This window comes from Kogia breviceps, chromosome 1, assembly GCF_026419965.1.
Source record: "Kogia breviceps isolate mKogBre1 chromosome 1, mKogBre1 haplotype 1, whole genome shotgun sequence".
Lineage (NCBI taxonomy): Eukaryota > Metazoa > Chordata > Mammalia > Artiodactyla > Physeteridae > Kogia > Kogia breviceps.
This window is the reverse complement of record NC_081310.1, coordinates 112,605,511-112,627,671: the sequence shown is the minus strand read 5'-3', so window position 1 is coordinate 112,627,671 and position 22,161 is coordinate 112,605,511. Positions and strand designations below refer to the sequence as shown.

At 36.6% G+C, this 22,161-nt stretch overlaps 1 protein-coding gene across 2 annotated transcripts in view; it reads left to right on the top strand.

Annotated features, from left to right (window-relative positions):
* Positions 1 to 22,161, top strand: part of VAV3 (vav guanine nucleotide exchange factor 3) — a 412,985-nt gene that overhangs the window by 354,810 nt on the left and 36,014 nt on the right. For both annotated transcript variants that reach the window (XM_067041064.1, XM_067041068.1), the window contains 2 exons: positions 7,237 to 7,302; positions 16,926 to 16,960. In XM_067041064.1, coding sequence (XP_066897165.1) covers positions 7,237 to 7,302; positions 16,926 to 16,960 — 101 coding nt within the window. The remainder of the gene's footprint in view (positions 1 to 7,236; positions 7,303 to 16,925; positions 16,961 to 22,161) is intronic.

Genomic DNA, 22,161 nt, shown 5'->3' with positions numbered 1-22,161 from the left:
AGAGAACTGTAGGGACTTGGGAAACATGATCATATAAACAAAGAACTTTAGTAGTAAAAGAGACCTCAGAAATTCATGGGTCAAAGTCTGTCATTTTAGGGCTTCCCTGGTGGCGCAGTGGTTGAGAGTCCGCCTGCCAATGCAGGGGACACAGGTTCGTGCCCCGGTCCGGGAAGATCCCACATGCCGTGGAGCGGCTGGGCCCGTGAGCCATGGCCGTTGAGCCTGCGCATCTGGAGCCTGTGTTCCACAATGGGAGAGGCCACAACAGTGAGAGGCCCGGGTACCGCAAAAAAAAAAAAAAAAAAAAAAAAAAAGTCAATTTACAGGTGAGAATATTGAAGCCAAGAATGATTAAATGACTTACTGAAGATCTAAAAGCCAGGAAGAGAATACTGGGCTCCTGATTCTCTATACCTAACAAATTATCAATATTACCACAAAAGTTTTATTTCTGATGCAAAATTCTATAAAACTCTATGGAAATAACCAAATCAAAAGCTAGTTAAGACATGATCCGAATGGGATCCTTGAAGATAGTAGCCATGTTATTCATTTTTAATCTCCTGATACCTAGCATAGTGTAAATATTAAGAAATCCATATTAAGAAGCCAGTACACTTTTCATTAAAATACTAATTCTGTTCTTAGTAGAAGAGTAATTTCTTTAAAAATGCCTAATGCTGCCATGAGCATATAATCTGTAAGGTGCTATTACTCAGAATACTTCCTTTGTGGTTACTTAAAATTAAAATCACCAAGGATAGGAAAACGTTCATCAATTGTTAGAAGCAGAAAAACAAATATCTATATTTTGGACCTTTGGTAATCCTGATTTATTTTGGGGACTATGTGGCCTCTCCCCAAATAGGATTTCTTCCAAGATGTGGCAGAACTGTGTTTTTCTTTCCAGATTTTGTATTGAGTAACCACTTAGGATTTGGCTTACCTACATGCAGATCGGTTTTAGCTTGCTGATTTTTCTTTCATCAGGTATAAGATTTTGATTCAAGATTGCACTGTGTATAGTATAGTGTCTTAGCCACTGAGAATCTGGAGAAAAAGCCTCAAGACACCTATAACTAGAGAGTTCCCTCCCTGCTGGAGAAATCCAGGAACCTCACAAAATATATTTTTTGGGTAGCAAGAAAAATATTCTGCAGTCTCAAGTCTCATTCTGCTGTTATATTCATCGCACATCTAATAAGTGTAGAAATACAGCTATGGCTTTTTAGTGGGTTTTTTCTTAGCGTACATTTCACAATTCTTTTCTTTTTTAGTTTTTGACACTTTTGTCTGCCAAAATTTCAGAGATAATAGTAAACGTAAACAATTTTGTATGCATTGGAAAAATCATCAAATATAAGAGAGGCCTTTATCATATATTTTGATGACTCGATGCAATTATAAACCTTTACAAAGTGAAGATAAATTTAATTTCAAAGATCCTAGATCAAGATGCAAGTTTTTTTAGAGTTATTCAGAATTCTTAGCTTATGACAGCCACTTACCTATAGATGAACTATACCAGGATGTGAGTTTCATACAGCCTTCTGAAAAACCTCGTGTTTACTGTTTATACATTGGACCCTGTTAAAGACCCTGTTCTCTTTTGACTGAGAAATGGTAAAAGCACATGGTTTATGTTTTTGTTCCTGTGTGTGCATGAATATTTTGGAATTCACTGTCATGACCATACAGTATAACCATATGCAATTATGTCTGGCAAATTTTCAGGTGTTCACCGGTAGAAAAATGTGTTTCTTACCTAACTCAACATACAAGAAGCAATTAACAATGAAAAAAAATTGTGTACTAGCAAGAAAGCATTGAGATAAAGAAATGGACTGTCTGCAGTGCAATTAATTCCTATTCAGGTGAAACATATGAGAGTCTGTTACTTGTGGCTTAGCAAACTTGCCTAAATATAAATAAGGAAGATGGTGGGATTATATGCAGAACCAGGTATTTCTATTTTAATGGCATGTGAATAGGCCAACCAAAAAAATGAAAATTTAGAAGTAAAAACATTGAGATAAATCGAAAAGCAATATTGTAGAAAAAAATAGGGATTTTTTGGCATTTACCAAGTGCTTTCACATACGTTAATTCTTTGATCCTTGTAACACCCTGGTGAGGCCTGTGTGGCAGATCTTGTCCTCATCCTTATCACTGAGCTTTGCCTGCAGTTTCACAGATTTTTATAGCAGAGCTTGGAAGAAAATGAGCTCTTCTGATGCCACATCCCTGCTGTCTGATACTGCCTTTTTCTGTTTTCCAACAACTAACCCTGATGTGTATCTAACTGATGACACTGGTTACAGTGTGGCTGCAGCTATGATCAGAGATCATTCCTTACCAAAGGCCGATTTCAGACAAGTTCTTTGTCGTGGTCTTCTCTCCTTTTCTGGTCCTTTGGTTCCATTTCACGTACTCAAAAAAAGTGAAGAATTAAAAAAAAAAAAAAAAGAAGCCGGTCAGAATAATTCCCAAAGTAGTGCTTGCTAAAAGCTATCCATCCATTCAGTAAATTAATTTGTATATTCACCTGTATTCCCATAATTCATGGCCACCCTGTACATCTCCCCTCCACCGTCCCCCATGGCAGACTGTGTATTTCTGACAGTGAGAGAGTGACTGGGCAGAGTGACAGTTGCTCTGGCCCTTACCCATGTGTGATAAATCGCTTAGTAATCTCCACAGCACCATCATGCATACATTGAAAGTGTTTAGGGCATTGTAACTTGGGAGAACTTCCAATCTTTCATAAATAACCATTAATCTGTCCCTTTCACATTCAGCTTTCCACATCTGTTTCAAATTGTTCAGTGCTATTCCAGGAGTGCATTAAAGCTCCAATCCAGGTGGTATTAAGGGGATAAATGAGCCACAAGGAAAAGACACAGTATTTTTCTTAAAGCAATTTTTTCTCCTTTGTACAAAGTTAGGAGCCAAGCAATTTACGATTAAGATTTTTGGAGGATATTTTCTATCATTTTCAGCCATCCTTGTTTATGAGTTTAAAAATGCAGTTTTAGCTCTGCCATTCTAGCATACATTAATGCTTTTCTCCATATAGGTAAATTGTAAATATCATTTCTACCAGCATTTCTAAGTAGCTTTAATTCATTATGATTCCCTGTAGTTTCCTATTGAAGAAAAATGAAAAATCGTTATAACCAAAGGTCAGTTAGGAATAAGTGTCTGAATATGCATTTATATTTGGGACATTCAGGAATCTCAGAGATAGTTGTCAATTTTCAGTTTGATCCATTTTTATACAGGAAGCAATTTGCTTTTCAGGAAAAAGATTATTTTATGAATTATAATTTAATATTGTTTTATGTCTGCACCAATTTATTTAATGAAAGCTATAAAGGTGCATCTTTTCTCACCATATACAGCCCATAACCTATTCTCTCAGGTACTTTCCAAAGAGAATATTTTCATAAGAATGACCCAAACTGTACTGTTAGATTTACAAAAGTCCCATCACATAATGTAGAGAATGCCCTGTAGACTAAATGCATGTAAAGATAGCACTGTATGGTACATCAGATGACACATAACTGTAAATGTTTTCAAGTTGACCTTGAAGATGTTAAGGGACTCACAAAAACAAACATCAGACAGGAGGATAACGAAAAGAAGACTCCCTATCTCTGGCATTTGTAATAGGCATAAAAGGAATGATAAGTTGATTATCTGACCCAGAATAAAATGCCCACACAGGAAAAGAAAAGAAAAAGGAAATTCAGCTACATGTCTCTTATCAAGGTTAGTAAAAATTTCATGAATAGATCATCACATAAAGTGCACAAAATCATTGCCTTCGAAAATGGTTGATTTCATAGGTACAGTCTGCAGTCCCATCCATGGGTAGGGGATTGATAGCTGCTCCACCCATTAGTATTAATGAATGATCAATGCACAGCACACAAACAACCACCAGGGAACCAAAGACACCCCACCTACACACTACTTTGTTTTTTAATCTTTCAAATGTTGTAGGATGGTTACTGCCTTATAAGTGGAAAATCATTAAGTATAGCACATATTTTCTCCCATAGCTGAAACTGACATCTCATAGAAATTAGTGAGGAAATGTAACTTTATTCATCTATCTGTCTGTTAAGACATGTTAAATTCTTTCTCACCTCTTTGTCATCTAAGGGATGCCTGTGACCATTAAGGAAATGTAGCCTGCACTGCTAGGGCATTTCATTAAGGAAAAAATTCAGAATGTTGTTAGTAGTCTGCTTAGTGAGAAAAATTCCTTCTCCTGGGAGTTCTCCAGTAGTGTTAAACGCACTGTCACAGAATATCACTGCTTTTTCCGAACTCTGCATTCAACAGAGTAAGACCTTTTGTTCTTTTGCTGATGAAGAATAGGAATTGACAGTTCACCGTTCTTATAACTGCCAAAGTTTTCCAATTTGTTGATACATCTTCAAATATAGGTTTGAAAAAAACATTATAAAGCTCTTGCTTAGGCCTTTCCCCAGAAAAACAGACTTACCTCTTTTGGTGTACTCTCAGAGGTCTTATTTTACTTTAAAACAATCACCCTTATCCTTTTTGCTTATGAGCCTTGGTCAGTACATGGTTCCCACCTGCACACCCTTATATTTTCTACTCAGGTAGCATCACGGTGCATTTATATTTATATAAGGGTCTAGCTAGTCATATAGTCCCCAAATATTATACTTACCTACTTGTATCTCAGTGTCATGCTTAAAATAAAGCACCAAAAAGCACTCAGTAAATACAGTTGAATGAAAGGAACATTTCATTCAAACCTTATAGTTACTGTGCTGCCATCACACTCTAGTGTCTGATTCTCCTCCTTCCTGGTGGTTCCTTCCTGCCTTCTAATTAGACTAATTTCTCTAAGTGCTGTTTTCTCCTGTCTACATTTCCTTCCACGTTCTTGCTCCTATGATTTCAAGTTTCCCCTCTATATGACTGCCATCTAAATCTGTGTATCTGGATGGATCACCTCCATTCTTGACTTTTCCCCCAATCTTTAACTCCCATAGTCTTCTCTTCCTGTATCTAATCCATAGGCAGGTCCCAAACACTATAGTTAAATGATGTCTCTAGCACCTGTTTCCCCTCCTCCAGGCCTCCTTCCCTTTCTATGACACCATTTCTTTAATGTTATTCTCACCTACAAAGTCATGCCCATCTATAAGCCAGCTTGCATACTGATGCCAGGTCAGTTCTTCTAAAATATAATATAACCCCTTTATTGAAACCCCATGGCCAATGATAAATTCAGATATCACTGTCAGACTGGTTCCTTAGTACCTTTTAGCTTTCTTTCTACTGTCTCCCTTTATGAGTCTTACACTGTAGCGAGAAGCAGTGCAAAGCTGTGAAGGTAGAACAATTGAATTTGAATTCTGGTTCTGTCACTGGCTCTGTGATCATGGGCAAATCATTTAACTCCTCTATGTCTCATTTTTCTCACCTTTAAAATAGGGATAGTAGTTGGACCTACCAAAAAGATTATTTTAAGGACTAAATGAAACACTCAGGGCAGTGTCTAGCATACAGTTAGGGGTACAGTAAATGTTACTCACTCATTATTAGACTCTACTGAAAGGGAACGATTTGCATTTCCCATGCACATCCTGTAATTTCCTAGCCCCATGCCTTTCTCATGATGTATTTTGTTTTCAGAATGTTCTCCATTTCCATCTCTATTTGTTTAAACCCTGCACATTTTACATTCATGTGCCCCGTCTTCCATGTAGTTTTCAGGCAAACCCCCAATACTCAGTTTAGCTTTTGAATTTCCATAGCATCTCCTGTACCTCTTTCAGTATTTAGCCCTTTCTACTCTATATTATAATTAGGTGTATACATATCTTCTGAAAATATAGGGGAAAACAACTGTTTTATGAATTTTTGCATTTTTCTCAGTGTCTAACCAAACATGAGATAACTGTATTTGTTGACTAAATGAATGAATGCCCCACTTGTTTACTTACCTTTTCCCTAATATGCAAGTGCAATGTGGTTTGAGAAACTGGCCAAAATTATTATCTTCTCCTTGCTTGGTTATGTAATTGATCTCCTAGCCTAACCCCACCCTTTCCTCTTCTCTTTTGTCCCCCCTTTCCCCATACCTATGATGCTTCCCCCTTTTCTGCTCCACTTACCTTCTCTCTCTCTCCCACTCTCCCCTCCCCTGTCTTCCCTTTTTTCCTCCTTCCTCCTCATCATTGTCTTGAATTCTAGATTCCCACTTTTTAAAATTTCCTCCACAAACTCATAGTCAAGATCTGTGGGAACAAAGCGATACTACTTCAAGAGGGAGATGTTTTCTGATCGGTTTTTGTTACTCTCTTTGTCAAAAATAATAGAGCATGTAGCATCCAATTATAATGCAACTTATTCATCTGAGCTACTGAGAAGCAAGCAATGGTTAAATAGCAAATAAAAACAAGCCCAATATCTGGACAAGGAGAAACAATCTCACAAGAACTTTTAAATTACATGTTCTTATTGTTGCAGTATGGTTTGAGTACAGTTTCTTTCTAGAAAAGGGAAACAATTGTGTCATGAGATTGTTTTAAAGAGGAATTTGACTAAATGTCCCCAAGAATAAATTCTTTTCTTATTGTTAATTTCTTCCCTCTTTTCTCATTTACAATGGCGTTTTGGGTCCTAATCCTTTCCTCCAACATCTTAACTCTCCCCTTCCCTTAATCAATATGCTGTTTCTTTCTCCTAAGTTTGAAAATCATCTAAAATGTCATATTATGCTCTGTTTTCCATTTCCACATGTCTTGAAATGTCTCACCCTGTTGGAGGAACATTCTCATGAGTTCTGTTAGGGATACCAATATCCTAATTAATTATGAGCTTACACAAAACCAATGTGATCTACTTGTATTTATGAATATAAATTTGAAAGATACAGTATGCCATTAGCTCTGTTATAGGATTGAAGGGTGTGAAGTTAACAAAATTAAATGGTAGATTGGAAAGTCAAACTTGAATTCTTATTTTATAATCGTGTTCTGAAGCCATATGTAAAGTTTAACAATTTTAAAACCTTTCTGCTTATGCTTCCTTTCCTGAGCCATAGTCAGTTAATGCTTAAGACTGCATACAATGTGGAAGTAATTCTGAGGATCCCTACCGAAAACATTATGCATCTACTGCTATGGGATCATCATTATAGTAAATTTGTTCTCAACACTAGCATCTTTTTTTCTAATTTAGGGTAGAAATTTAACATCTGGAGAGGTTGGATGTTTTCCTAGTGATGCTGTCAAGCCTTGCCCATGTGTGAGTATTTTATTTCTTTCTACTTTGTTTTTTGATGCTGTAATGAATTGTCAAGAAAGTACAAAGGATACTGGTCTGGCCCCTCATTAATTCTATTAATATTTTCTTATTAATAACATATTCCAAAATTATGTTGATTCCATTGTCAGAAAATATTTTTAAATGTTAAGGGAATACATGCAACAGGAAAATTTTACTTAGTATAAGTTACAAAATTAACATTTTTACAAGGTTTTAGAAGGAATAAACTAAAGCTACTGATCAGATGTATTAACTTCCCTTTTCCCTCTGAGGTAAGAATGGTATGGTCTAATATATTTCCAGTCACTTTGGGTTACAGAGAGATTGCACTTCAACTAGTGTGTTTGAAAGCCTGCTAGAAAGTATGAACGTTCGCAGATTCTTCAGTCAAATCTCTTAATATATTTTTTTGTGCTTTAGTTTGTCATAACTGTTTATTTAGTGTCGTAATGACATTTTCTGAAAACATCAAACACGTTAGGCAGATACAAGAAGAATGAATATTTACTCAAATATTATTATGGATGAATATAACATAAAATGTACTCTCTGGTGCTTTATGAAATTTATAAATTTCTGTTTAGGGTGATGTTATTTTATCATTGTAATTTGGTGTTTGGGGTAGATTTTTCTGTGACACTTTTCAAGTTCTTAACTCTAATTAAATGAAATTATTTTACTAATACAATGGAGTTATTGGTTTGTGTGAAAAAAAAACCTTCTTGAACTATCTTGCTTGCTTTATTTCAGTCCTTCCCAGTTTTCTAAACTGAGCATTCTTTTTAATATTATAAATGGGAATGTCTGCCATCCTTAATCTCAGATGTAGTCTGAAGAATAATTTACTCCACTCATTCAAGCTTAATTCATTTCAAAAGCAAAGGGAATCAAAAAAAAAAAGCTCTTGCTATTTCTATTGGTTCTATGATCTAATGCCACATATTATTCAGGTTATGTTGTAATCTTGAAAAAAATCACTGAATGTCGTATCACTCATTTAAGTAGATAAGCAAAAATGATTATTTAGCTAGTTTTCTGTCATTTATATGAATAAGATTAAAGCTTCCTATGCTTAAAGAACTGATATTTATATGTAGGCACGTAGCAGAAAATTAACATTAAGATTTTGGGAACCTAGCACAGGGAGCTCAGCTTGGTGTTCTGTGATGACCGAGATGGGTGGGATGGGGGGGTGGGGGAGGGAGGCCCAAGAGTGAGGGGATATATATATATATATATATATATATACATATAGCTGATTCACTTCATTGTACAGCAAAAATTAACAACACTGTAAAGCAATTATACTCCAATAAAAAAAAAAACTATTAAGCATTTCATGTACCATGTACTGTTTTCTTTTCACAGCTCCTTGAATATAGCATAGACTGAGCATTTGAAGTTTTATTTTAGGAATAGACTGGCACATAGTAGGTATTTAATAAATTTTTGTTGTATGAATGAACAAAGAAGTGAAAAAGCAAAAGTTCCTAACTAAATGTAGGTAATTAACAATGGCAGATATTAATTAAATCAGCTTATATGATCATACTGAATGATATTCGGTGATCTGGTTAGTTACTAGAAAAAGAAATGTGCGTACAATTTTAGCTGATAAAGAGTTGTAGAGGAACACGTAATTATGGGTAGGACTACCAACCAAATATGATTGTTTTTATAGCTTAAAGTTAATAAATAGCTATTAAAATTTTACTGCTTTAGTTAATGAAATGATAGATTCATTTGTTGGCTGTAGGTTAAGTTAGGTGAATGAAGCTAAGCAGAAGGAGTAAAAACACAGGAGGAACATAAAAGAGACAATTTCATTTCTGGCAATATGGTTACTGGAGAGAAAGCCTAGAGCTAAAGCACAGTGCAAACTTGGGTGTCTGTCTGTGAATCAATCGCAGAGCCCTCAGTGGGTGAACAAGAAGAAAACTATCCCACAGGAGAAGATATGCCTATCTTCGTCTTGGATCTTGGTGGGGAACAGAAAAAAAAGTCTCTCTCCCCTAAGAATTCTTAACTTTAGATCCAAAAACCACCCACATGGGTGGTTAGAACTAGCTTTGTGACCTAAATAATACTAAGCTAGAAACATAGTAGAACATACATATCGATAACTACCTTAAACATAAATGAATTAAATATTGCAAACAAAAGACATAGACTGGCTGAATGGATACAGAAACAAGATCCATATATATGCTGTCTACAACAGAACCACTTCAGATCTAGGGGACACATACAGACTGAAAGTGAGGGGATTGAAAAAGGTATTCCATGAAAATGGAAATCAAAAGAAAGCTGGAGTAGCAATACTCATATAAGACAAAATAGACTTTAAAATAAAGACTATTACAAGAGACAAAGAAGGACACTACATAATGAGCAAAGATCAATCCAAGAAGAAGATATGACAATTATAAATATATATATACCCAAATATATGAGGCAAATATTAATAGCTATAAAGGGAGAAATCAACAGTAACACAATAATAGGAGAGGACTTTAACACCCCACTTTTGTCAGTGGACAGATCATTCAGACAGAAAATCAATAAGGAAACACAGGTCTCAAATAACACATTAGACCAGATGGACTAGATTGATATTTATAGAGCATTCCATCCAAAAGCAGCAGAATACAGATTCTTCTCAAGTGCACATGGAACATTCCCCAGGATTGATCACCTGCTTGGCCACAAAGCGAGCATCAGTAAATTTAAGAAAACTGAAATCACATCAAGCATCTTTTCCAACCACAACACTATGAGATTAGAAATCAACTACAAGGAAAAAAACTGTAAAAAAAAAAAAAAAACAAACAAAAAAAACACACAAACACGTGGAAGCTAAACAATATGCTACTAAACAACCAATGGATCACTGAAGAAATCAGAGAGGAAATCAAAAAATACCAAGAGACAGATGAAAATGAAAGCACAATGATCCAAAACCTATGGGACGCAGCAAAAGCAGTTCTAAGAGGGAAGTTTATAGCAATACAGTCTTACCTCAGGAAACAAGAAAAATCTCAAATGAACACCCTAAGCTTACACCTAGAGCAACTAGAGAGAGAAGAACAAACAAAACCCAAAGTTCATAGAAGGAAAGAAATCCTAAAGATCAGGGCAGAAATAAATGCAATAGAGATGAAGAAAACAATAGTACAGATCAATGAAGCTATAAGCTGATTCTGTGAAAAGTTAAACAAAATAGATAAACCTTTAGCAAGACTCATCAGGAAAAAAAGGGAAGGGGCTTTGATCAATAAAATTACAAATGAAAAAGAAGTTACAACTGACACCACAGAAATACAAAGCATCATGAGAGACTACTGTAAGCAACTATATGCCAATAAAATGGATAACCTAGAAGAAATGGACAAATCCTTAGGAAGCTACAAGCTCCCAAGACTGAACCACGAGGAAATAGAAAATATGAAAAGACCAGTGTGGATGCCTTCTACATAATAAAGGCCATATATGACAAACCTACAGCTAGCATCATTACTCAATGAGGAAAAGCTGAAAGCATTCCCTTTAAGATAAGGAACAAGACAAGGATATCCACTCTTGCCACTTTTATTCAACATAGTTTTGGAAATCCTAGCCATAGCAATGATAGAGGAAAACTAAAATAAAATGAATCCAAATTGGAAAGGAAGAAGTAAAACTGTCACTGTTTGCAGATGGCATCATACTATACATGGAAAATCCTAAAGATGCTACCAGAGAACTACTAGAACTCATCAATGAATTCGGTAAAGTTGCAGGATACAAAATTAATACACAGAAATCTGTTGCATTTCTATACACTAACAACAAAAGATCAGAAAGAGAAATTAAAGAAACAATGCCATTTACCATCGCATCAAAAATAATAAGATACCGAGGAATAAACCTACCTAAGGAGGCAAAAGACCTGTACTCTGAAAACTATAAGACACTGATGAAAGTAATCAAAGATGACACAAACAGATGGAGAGACATACCATGTTCTTGGATTGGAAGAATCAATATTGTCAAAATGACTATACTACCCAAGGCAATCTACAGATTCAGTGCAATCCCTATCAAATTACCAATGGCACTTTTCATAGAACTAGAGCAAAATTTTTTAAAATTTGTATGGAGATACAAGAGACCCCAAATAGCCAAAGCAATCTTGAGAAGAAAAACGGAGCTGGAGGAATCAGGCTCCCTAACTTCAGACTATACTATAAAGCTACAGTCATCAAAAGAGTATGGTACTAGCACAAAAACAGAAATATAGATCAATGGGATAGTATAGAAAGCCCAGAAGTAAACCCACATTCCTATGGTCAATTAGTCTATGACAAAGGAGGTAAGACCATACAGTGGAGAAAAGACAGCCTCTTCAATAAATGGTGCTGGGATAACTGCACAGCTACATGTAAAAAAATGAAATTAGAACATTCTTTAACACCATTTACAAAAATAAAATGGATCAAAGACCTAAATGTAGGGCTTCCCTGGTGGTGCAGTGGTTGAGAGTCTGCCTGCCGATGCAGAGGACACGGTTTCGTGCCCCAGTCTGGGAAGATCCCACATGCTGCGGAGCAGCTAGGCCTGTGAGCCATGGCCGCTGAGCCTGTGCATCCAGAGCCTGTGCTCCACAATGGGAGAGGCCACAACAGTGAGAGGCCCACATACTGGAAAAAAAAAAAAAAAAAAAAAAAAAAAAAACCTAAATGTAATACCGGATATTATAAAACTCTTATATAAGAGGCAGAACACTCTTTGACACAAATTGCAGCATATCTTTTTCAATCCATCTCTTAGAGTAATAGAAATAAAAACAAAAATAAACAAATGTGACCTAGTTAAACTCAAAATCTTCTGCACAGCAAAGGAAAACATAAGCAAAACAAAAAGACAACCCACAGAATGGGAGAAAATATTTGCAAATGATGCAACCGATAAGGGATTAGTCTCCATAATAAACACTTTATGCAGCTCAATGAAAAAAAAAAACAAATCACCCAATCAAAAAATGGGCAGAGGACCTAAGTAGACATTTCTCCAAAGAAGATACACAGATGTCCAAGAGGTACATCCAAAGATGCTCAACATCACTAATTATCAGAGAAATGCAAATCAAAACTACAATGAGACATCACACCAGTCAGAATGGCCATCATCAAAAAGTCTACAAACAATAAATGCTGGAAGGGGTGTGGAGAAAAGGGAACCCCTCCTACACTCTTGGTGGGAATGTAAATTGGTACAGCCACTATGGAGAACAGTATGGAGGTTCCTTAAAAAGCTAGAAATAGAGCTACCATATGATCCAGCAATCCCACTCCTGAGCACATATCCAGAGAAAACCATGGTTCAAAAGGATACATGCACCCCAATATTCATTGTTGCAATATTTACAATAGCCAAGACATGGAGGCAACCTAAATGTCCACTGACAGATGAATGGATAAAGAAGGTGTGGTATATATATACAATGGAATATTACCCAGCCATTAAAAACAATGAAATAATGCCATCTGAAGCAACATGGATGGACCTGGAGATTATCATACTAAGTGAAGTAAGACAGAGAAAGACAAATATCATATATCACTTATATGTGGAATCTAAAAAAATGATACAAATGAACTTATTTACAAAACAGAAACAGTCTCACAGAGGTAGAGAATGAATTTATGGTTACCGGGGGGAACAGTGGGGGGGAGGCATAGATTGGGAGTTTGGAATTGACATTTACACACTGCTATATTTAAAACAGAAAGCCAACATGGACCTACTGTATAACATAGGGAACTCTGCTCAACCTTCTGAAATAACCTAAATGGTAAAAGAACTTGTATGTATATATATAACTGAATCACTCTGCTGTATACCTGAAACTAATGCAACATTGTTAGTCAGCAATACTCCAATATAAAATAAAAATTTTAAAAAGAAACATAGTATAAAATGATTCCACATTGATTGTGTTCCCAATGCAAGTACAGATTCTCTCTAGATTGGCTCCTCAAAGGATTTCTACTGATAAAGTCCCAGGGATTATAAATTTACAATTTGGAATAATTATATTTATGAGGAAATAAACCCACCTTAAGCAAAAGTCAGCAGAGACAACAAAATGCAGAATTAGACCCACAAAGACAACAGGTAGTGGAATTATCAGACACTGAGTTCAAAATTGTATGTTTAGTATGGTTGAAGAAATAAAAGGGGGAATAAAAGTCTAAAAGGAAAACAAGTCACTCTTGTTTGGACATATTTCAAAAAGAATCAGATACAGTAATTGAAATGAGAAACAATGGAAACATTACATGATGTATGAGACCCAATTGGGCAGAAAATTGGAAGAAAAATCTGAATAAATTTCTCAGTGAATAGTCCAGAAAGATTGAGAGAGAGAATGTAAGAGAATGGAATGATAAATTTCAAATACATCTATTGAAAGAGAGAATATAGATAATTGTGGGAAAGCAATGTTCAAATGATGGCTGAGAATTTTCCAGAATTTATGATAAAACTAATCTAAATAGTCAAGAAGAGTATATTAAACTTAATACCTAGATACATTTTAGTGAAACTGCAGAACATCAAAGAGAAAATATTAAAACCAACCTGAGAGAGAATACAGATTACCTATTAAAGTGATGATGATTAGACATATAGCTAACAACAGCAATAATGGAAACAACAGGAGTTTCCACTTCTGGTCATCGTCAAGTAGCTCCTATTGGACCAAGCCTCCCACAGAAAATAACTACAAACTCTGGACAAAATATTTTTTACAAAAACAACTATCTGAACATACTGGCTAGGAGAGGACTTGACATTCAGAAGGATGATACTAGGTGAGTTTCCTGGCTTTAAGCCTAGCTTAAGGACAGACACTGGGCTGCACCATGCAGGATGGCTGGAATTCAGATAGAAACCTCACAGTATTACTGGCTTGAAGGGCAGAATACAGAGTTTGAAGCAAACACCATCTGGAAAGGGAGATAAATATTAGAAAGGAAAGAAGAGTGAGAGAGAACCTCAAATTCTGTGTATAAACATTGCCTCAGTCCCTGAGTGGTTCAGACTTCAAGTAGCTCAGCTTAGGCTAAAAGAGCTTAATGAAGTATTCAGTTGCCCCTTACCACAGGGAAGACAGAGTTTGCAGTTGGGGTTCAAACAAGTTAACTGCCTGCTCTAAGAAAAACCACACTCTGTAGGAGCATAACTGAATCCAGGGCCTCTACAGCATATCATTCAAATCGTCCAAGAGGCCATCTAAAATCACTCAGTATACAAAGAAACAGGAAAACATGAACCACACTCAAAAGAAAAGACAATTAAAGGATAACAACCCACAGGTGTTCCAAATGATAGAATTTGCAAGAAAGGATTTTTTAAGTAGCTATTATAACTGTGCTGGACATAAATAAAGGAAAATACAGTTGACCCTTGAAACATGCAGGGATTAGGGCGCTGACCCTCCAAGCAGTGGAAAATTCACCTATAACTTATAGTCGCCCCTCTATATTCACAGTTCCTCCATATCTGTGGTTTCACATCCATAGATTCAATCAAATGCAGATTGTGTAGTATTGTAGTATTTACTATTGAAAAAAAATCCACGTATAAGTGGACCCATGCAATTCAAACCCGTTTTGTTCAAGGGTTAACTGTATGTTTATAATGAATGGACAGGAAACCTCAGCAGAGAAATAAGAACTATAAAAAAGAATGGAATGGGAATTCTATACAATGAAATTTCAATATTTGAAGCAGTAAGAATAATATACCCAAAGTTTTGAAAGAAAATTAGAAATATATCTTTCCTCAATGAGGATGAAATAATGACATTTCTAGCCTAACAAACACAGAAAGTTCACTTCTGTCTCATCTAGCTTTTATAAAATGTACTTGGGAAGAAGCATATATCTTATATGTAATTTTATATGTGTGCTATATTCCCCATGAAATTTTGTTAAAATGCTACAACCATATCAGAAGTCTTAATGTAAACAGCCTATGATGAAGGCAGAAAAAGGCATTAGGGAAAAACTGTCAAAGATGAGAACAAAATTATTTATAGCCTTATATATGAGATAGTCCTCCAGACGAGGGCCCAAAGTACATATGATAGAAATGGAGAGGGCTCATGTCAGATGGAAAAGGACAGGATCCTACTCTGATGATGGGGGTCACAGCTGAGAAGACAGTCCTGGCTCATCACGCATCAGAATGTACTGAAGAGAGAAAAAGCTTCATAAAGACACATCAGGATGGAACAGCCTCAGATCTCTGTTCTACCTTAGAATTTTATGTCACCCTTCATTTCTGTGGATCCTTCCCAGCTGAGAAAATCCAGTCAAAATATGTTGAAGCTCTTTACCTGCTCTGTCCTCTTTCTCTCTTTTTGTTGTTGTTCTCCAGGAAGAGAGAGATAGGTTTAGGAATAAGCATACATTTGAAGAATACAAAGAGGTAGAGGGAAGGAGGAAAAACTTTTTTCCCCATCAGATTTCTGAGGCCATGTGTATTTTACTAAAAGGGAAACTGTTGAAGATTGATTTCTATTTGCAAAAACAAAATGGTATAAGAAAATATTCACAGGAGTCGAATGGTATAATTTACTTTCAATATGTTATCTGTGTATCAGGATTTTACATAGTGGTGAAATTTAAAATGTGATCCATAGGATAAAATATTTAAATATTAGTAATTTTAGAGATGTTCTGACCAGAAGGATAGTTTTTTACAAATAATTCTTAACCTGGAAGGTCAAAATAGTAACAGCCCATTATGAAAATGGACATAGCTAGAGATATATTCACATTAACCAGACTTGTTACAAATGAGGGTAACAGTATTTTTAATCACCCAGCATAAAAAGGCCCAGGAATACCATGGAATGTATACATCAAAGATTCAGGTGATTCATGAAAATTACATAGTATGAATTGTATTTGTTGTTTTATGAATATTGGTGTGCCTTCTTTGGCTTTGCTCATTTTCTAATTGCAATCAGCAACTAGAAGTTTTCTTTTTCTTTCTTTATTTGCATAGAAAATGAAATTTTTCTCTTTTGTAAAGCTCCATGGGAGAAAAGGGGAAAATGAGTATTTCCTATGACTTTTTCATAAATAAAAGGTTTTCCAGTTGGTAGACTTTTAAATGAGTTTAAAATTTGTGTTACACAATAAGAGTCTGTATCAGGTGTATATTGTTTATTTTGCCAGTTTTCCCCATGTATTGGGAAAGCAGTGTCCTATTTGGTTTTCCTAACGTTTTCATTTTAATTTTCTATGATATGATAGGATTAAACTGCCTTGATAATAAATACCAAAAGATTCCAATTCATATTTTTCCTGTTATCTCTTCCTTTAGAGGTAGTGGCAGTAAAATGAATGAAAAAATTAAAGTGAAATGAATTATTTTCTACTTATCTGACATATACTATGATTCGCTCTGTATAATATTGCCAATGGATAGTTCTAGGACTGTGCTACTTAGGGTTTTATAGAGCTGAGCCAGCTGAACTGAATTAATGATTGATTTCTAAAAGCTTCCCTTAAGTAAACGTAATCTATTTTTGCCTTTTTACATCCTAGGTGCCCAAACCAGTAGATTATTCTTGCCAACCCTGGTAAGTATTAAAAATGTTTATGTAGCTGAGTTGAAATACCATACCCTTAGCTCGAGGACGCCTTAAATGTGGGAGTAGTAAACTGCATTCCATTTCCATTTGTCCTGGCTAAAGGTGTTTTCAGATGCAACAAAACACCATTATGAATTTATGTATTGCTGACCTTTCCATATCTTTATCAGAGAGTGGTGCATGTGTGTGTACAAGTGCATGTACTTGGCTGTAGATCCAAAGTTTATAACATCCATAGAGGGGAATGGGACATGGGCAAATATGTATATTGTATTTTCAAAGAGTAAATTTCATGAAGTTGAGAAAAAAGGTATGATTCCATTTTCTGAAACTAAAATTTAACCCAGAATGGATAGTAGATCCTAAAAATACATTTTGTAACACATAATATTGGAGGAGCAAGATGTGTCCAAGTCTAAAGTTTTAGGTCTCTGTGGAGCTCACAAAACACTTGGAGGTTAGCAGTATCACTAACAGAAACAAGGAAGCAGTAGATAATGATTATTTTTTAGACATTATGAGTTTAAGGGGAAATGATACCCTCAACTGGAAAAACTATTCAGAATCTAGAATAGTTATAATCATTATATGATAATAACTAACATTCTGGGTACTTAGTATGTACTTAGTATTTTACACATTTTGTTTTGTTTTTCCAGCATCTGTATAAGGAAGGTTATTTTTATTATTTTTACAGATGAGGAAACCAAAGGTTAAGGCCAACCAGCTAGTAAATGGTATGGCCAGGATTCCAAGTTATGCTGTCTGTACATTGGCACACCACCTATTAAAGTACAAAACATGGGCATATTTACTTATTTATATTTGCTTCCTGAATTTTGAGTTTGGCTTCTCTTAAAATGACTGCATCTATTTTTATTTTCTTGATATTGAAATATATGTATACAAACTAGATATCAGGATATGTATATAAATGAGATATTCTGAGAGTATATAGTACTAGTTCAGTTTGCAGGTGTAGCTAACACCTGAGTTCTTTGATATTTTAAATTCTGATCATTTTCTGTTATATAACCAAAGCATGAAAAATGCCAGGTTACTGTAGGAATATATTGTCCATAGTATGAGATCCTCTCCTCAGCAGTCTTGCTCTCCCTCCCCAGCAATTTCTGCCTTCTATGGTCATTGTCTGCTTTCTCTGACATCCCTCCCTGGGCTTCAGCACTGAGCTTGCTGGATAAATTGTAGCAGGTCTGTAATGGAACTGGAAATCTTTGCTACATGTTTACCTGGTTTAAGACAAATTTGAGGTCTTACTTTTTGTGGAATTAAAGACTGTAATCCTGACAAATTAAGTTTGGAGAATAGAGCTGATAGCATGGATAATCAAACTGAAAAACATCAAGAACTGGTGAAATCATGAGAGGGAGATGATAGTTTCCTTCTCTTTTCTTTTACTATTTTTCATGTAAGTAGGCATAACAGTTACAAGAATAATGATTTTAGAGAAATACTAAAGTCACAAACTAGATGGATTTTTTTTTTAATTGGAGTATATTTGCTTTACGATGTTGTGTTAGTTTCTGGTGTACAACGAAGTGAATCAGCTATATGCATACATATATACCGTCCCTCTTGGACCTCCCTCCAATCTCCCCCACCCCATCCCACCCATCTAGGTCATCACAGAGCACCAAGCTGAGCTCCCTGTGCTATACAGCAGGTTCCCACTAGCTATCTATTTTACACATGATAGTGTATTTATGTCAAACCTAATCTCCCAATTCATCCCACCATACCCTTCCCCCTGTGTCCACATGTCTGTTCTCTATATTTGCGATGGATTTTATGAAATAAACCAATCAGGTACCTGGGAACCAGTCAGGGCACAGGAGATTTGTTTTTGAACCCTTTGTTTTAAAATGTACCCTTGCCAATATGTAAAATTCTATTGATTATATGACCAGTTAGAAAAGTATTGTTCCGGGCTTCCCTGGTGGCTCAGTGATTGAGAATCCGCCTGCCAATGCAGGGGACACGGGTTTGTGCCCCGGTCCGGGAAGATCCCACATGCCGTGGAGCGGCTGGGCCCATGAGCCATGGCCGCTGAGCCTGCGCGTCTGGAGCCTGTGCTCCGCAACAAGAGAGGATGCGATAGTGAGAGGCTCATGCACCGTGATGAAGAGTGGCCCCCGCTTGCCGCAACTAGAGAAAGCCCTCGTACAGAAACAAAGACCCAACACAGCCATAAATAAATGAATGAATGAATGAATGAATGATAGAGTAGTCAAGTGACCTGAGAAGTCCAGCCTTCACTTACTAGAACTCCAGAAAGGAAACTGAGAACAATTATCAAAAAAAAAAAAATTTTTTTTTTTAGAACTGAAAGGTATATGGCTCCAAATTCAAGATGCTACCAAGGGCCAAGGACAATATTGAAACTTTTAGTACAGCACATAACTGAAAGGTATATTAACATGAAAGTTTGCTACATAGAGAAAACAAAGCATCTGAGAGTTTCCAGGGAGAAAAAAAATCAGATTACATACAAAGACTTGTAAATCAGGATGGCACTGAATTGGATGTTACAACAGTAGAGTGATGCCTTAAAATTTGAGAAGCAAATAATTTCTCACCTATAATTCTATATCTAGCCAAACTGTGAATTAAGGATTATTAAGTAAAATAAAAATATGTTCATAGATGTGAGGCCTTCTGAGTATTACATCCCATGTATTCATTTATAGGAATCTGAAGGATGAGCTAGTAAACCAAAAAAGAGGGAGATACAGAATCTAGGAAATGGGAGCAAAGGGATGTCCAGGACTACAGTAATTCAGCAGGCTTAGAGAGCAAGCAGTGGTGATTAGACTAAGAGGGTGGAGAGCTTGCTTGGGAAAGATGAATGTCTCCATAGAAAAAATTATTAGGTACAGTACATGGTGTTGAAGAGGTATCACTGAGGGATTTATAATCCTCTTGGAGAATTTGGAAAAAATCTGTGGTAGAGACAAAGAAGCTTGAGCAAAACAAAAACCTGAGGACTTGTTTTTTGATGTCAGATGTTCTTTGAATGTGACAACATGACACAACTGGGTAAGATGATGGCCTAGCTTTGGAGAGGTTACACAAAGAATGAGGTGCAGCACTATGAAGGCATCAGCATAAGTGGAGAAACAGTGATTTTCCATCCTGACATCTAAAATTGATAAAGACCCAGAAGGAGAAGAGAGAGAGAAAGGGCCTGAGAAAATAAGATTTGAAGAGATTACAGCTGAAAACTTCCCTAACATGAGAAAGGAAACACTCAATCAAATCCAGGAAGCACAGAGAGTCCCATACAAGACAAACCCAAGGAGGAACATGGCAAGACACAAATTAATCACACTGACAAAAATTAAAGACAAAGAAAAAATATTAAAAGCAACAAATAACATACAAGGGAACCCTGATATGGTTATCAGCTGATTTTTAAGCAGAAACGCTGCAGGCCAGAAGGGAGTGGCACAATACATTTAACATGATGCAAGGGAAGGAAAAACCTACAACCAAGAGTACTCTACCCAGCAAGGCTCCCATTCAGGTTTGATGGAGAAATTAAAAGTTTTACAGATAAGCAAAAGCTAAGAGAATCAGTACCACCAGACCAGCGTTGCAAAAAATGCCAAAAGAACTTCTCTCTACAGAAAAGGCCACAACTAAAATCAAGAAAATTATGAATGGGAAAGCTCACCAGTAAAGGCAAACATAAAGTAAAGGTAGGAAGTCATCCATGCACAAATATGATATCACAACCAGCAATAATGAGAAGAGGAGAGTACAAATGCAGGATATTGGAAATGCATTTAAAATTAAGAGATCAACAACTTAAAACAACCTTGTATATATAGAGACTGCTACATCAAAACCTCATGGGAGATATATAATGGGAGGAGACAAGATGGCAGTGTAGAAGGACATATGCTCACCCCCTCTTATGGAAACACCAGAATCACAACTGACTGAACAACCACCAACAAAAAAATGCTGGAACCTACCAAAAAAGACAAGTAGGAGGGGCACAATTGCAATAAAATCAAATCCATACACACCAGGTGGCCAACCCACAAACTGGAAAACGATTATACCACAGAAGTTCTCCCACAAGAGTGAAAGTTCTGAGCCCCACATTAGGCTCCCCAGCTTGGAGGTGTGGCAACAGGAGAGGGAGCCCCCAGATAATCTGTCTTTGAAGGCCAGCAGGATTTGATCACAGGAATTCCACAGGACTGGGGGAAACAGAAACCCCACTCTTGGTGAGTGCACACGGGATCTCATGTGCACCAGGACCGAGGGAAAAACGTGGTAACCTCATAAGAGACTGGGCCAGACTTACCTGCTAGTATTAGAGGGTCTCCTGTGAAGGCAGGGGTGGCTGTGGCTCACTGAAGGGACAAGGACACTGGTAGTGGCAGGTTTGACAAACTCATTGGCATGAGCCCTCTTGAAGGCCGCCATTATCTCACCAAGACCTGGCCCCACCCAACAATCTGTAGGCTCCAGTGCTGGGATACCTCAGGCCAAACAACCAACAAGGTGGGAACACAGCTCCATCCATTAGCAGACAAGCTGCTTAAAGTCTTCCTGAATAAACAGCTGCCCAATAAACACACCCCCTGACATGGCCCTGCCCACCAAAGGGAGAAGACCCAGCTCCACCCACCAGTGGGCAGTACCACTCCCTCCCACCAGGAAGCCCACACAAGCCTCTTAGACAGCCTCAACCACCAGAGGGCAGACAGCAGAAGAACTACAACCCTGCAGCCTGCAGAACAGAACCACAATCACAGAAAGTTAGACAAAATGAGACAGCAGAGGAATATGTCCCAGATGAAGGAACAAGATAAAACGCCAGAAGAACTAAGTAAAGTGGAGATAGACAATCCACCTGAAAAAGAATTCAGAGTAATGATAGTAAAGATGATCCAAGAGCTTGGAAAAAGAATGGAGGAACAGATCTAGAAGATACAAGAAATGCTTAACAAAGACCTAGAAGAACTAAAGAACAAACAGATGAACAATACAATAACTGAAATGAAAAAATAAACTAGAAGGACTCAGAAGCAGAATAACTGAGGCAGAAGAATGGATAAGTGACCTGGAAGACAGAATGGTGGAAATCATTGCCATGGAACAGAATAAAGAAAAAAGAATGAAAATAAATGAGGACAGTCTACGAGACCTTAGGG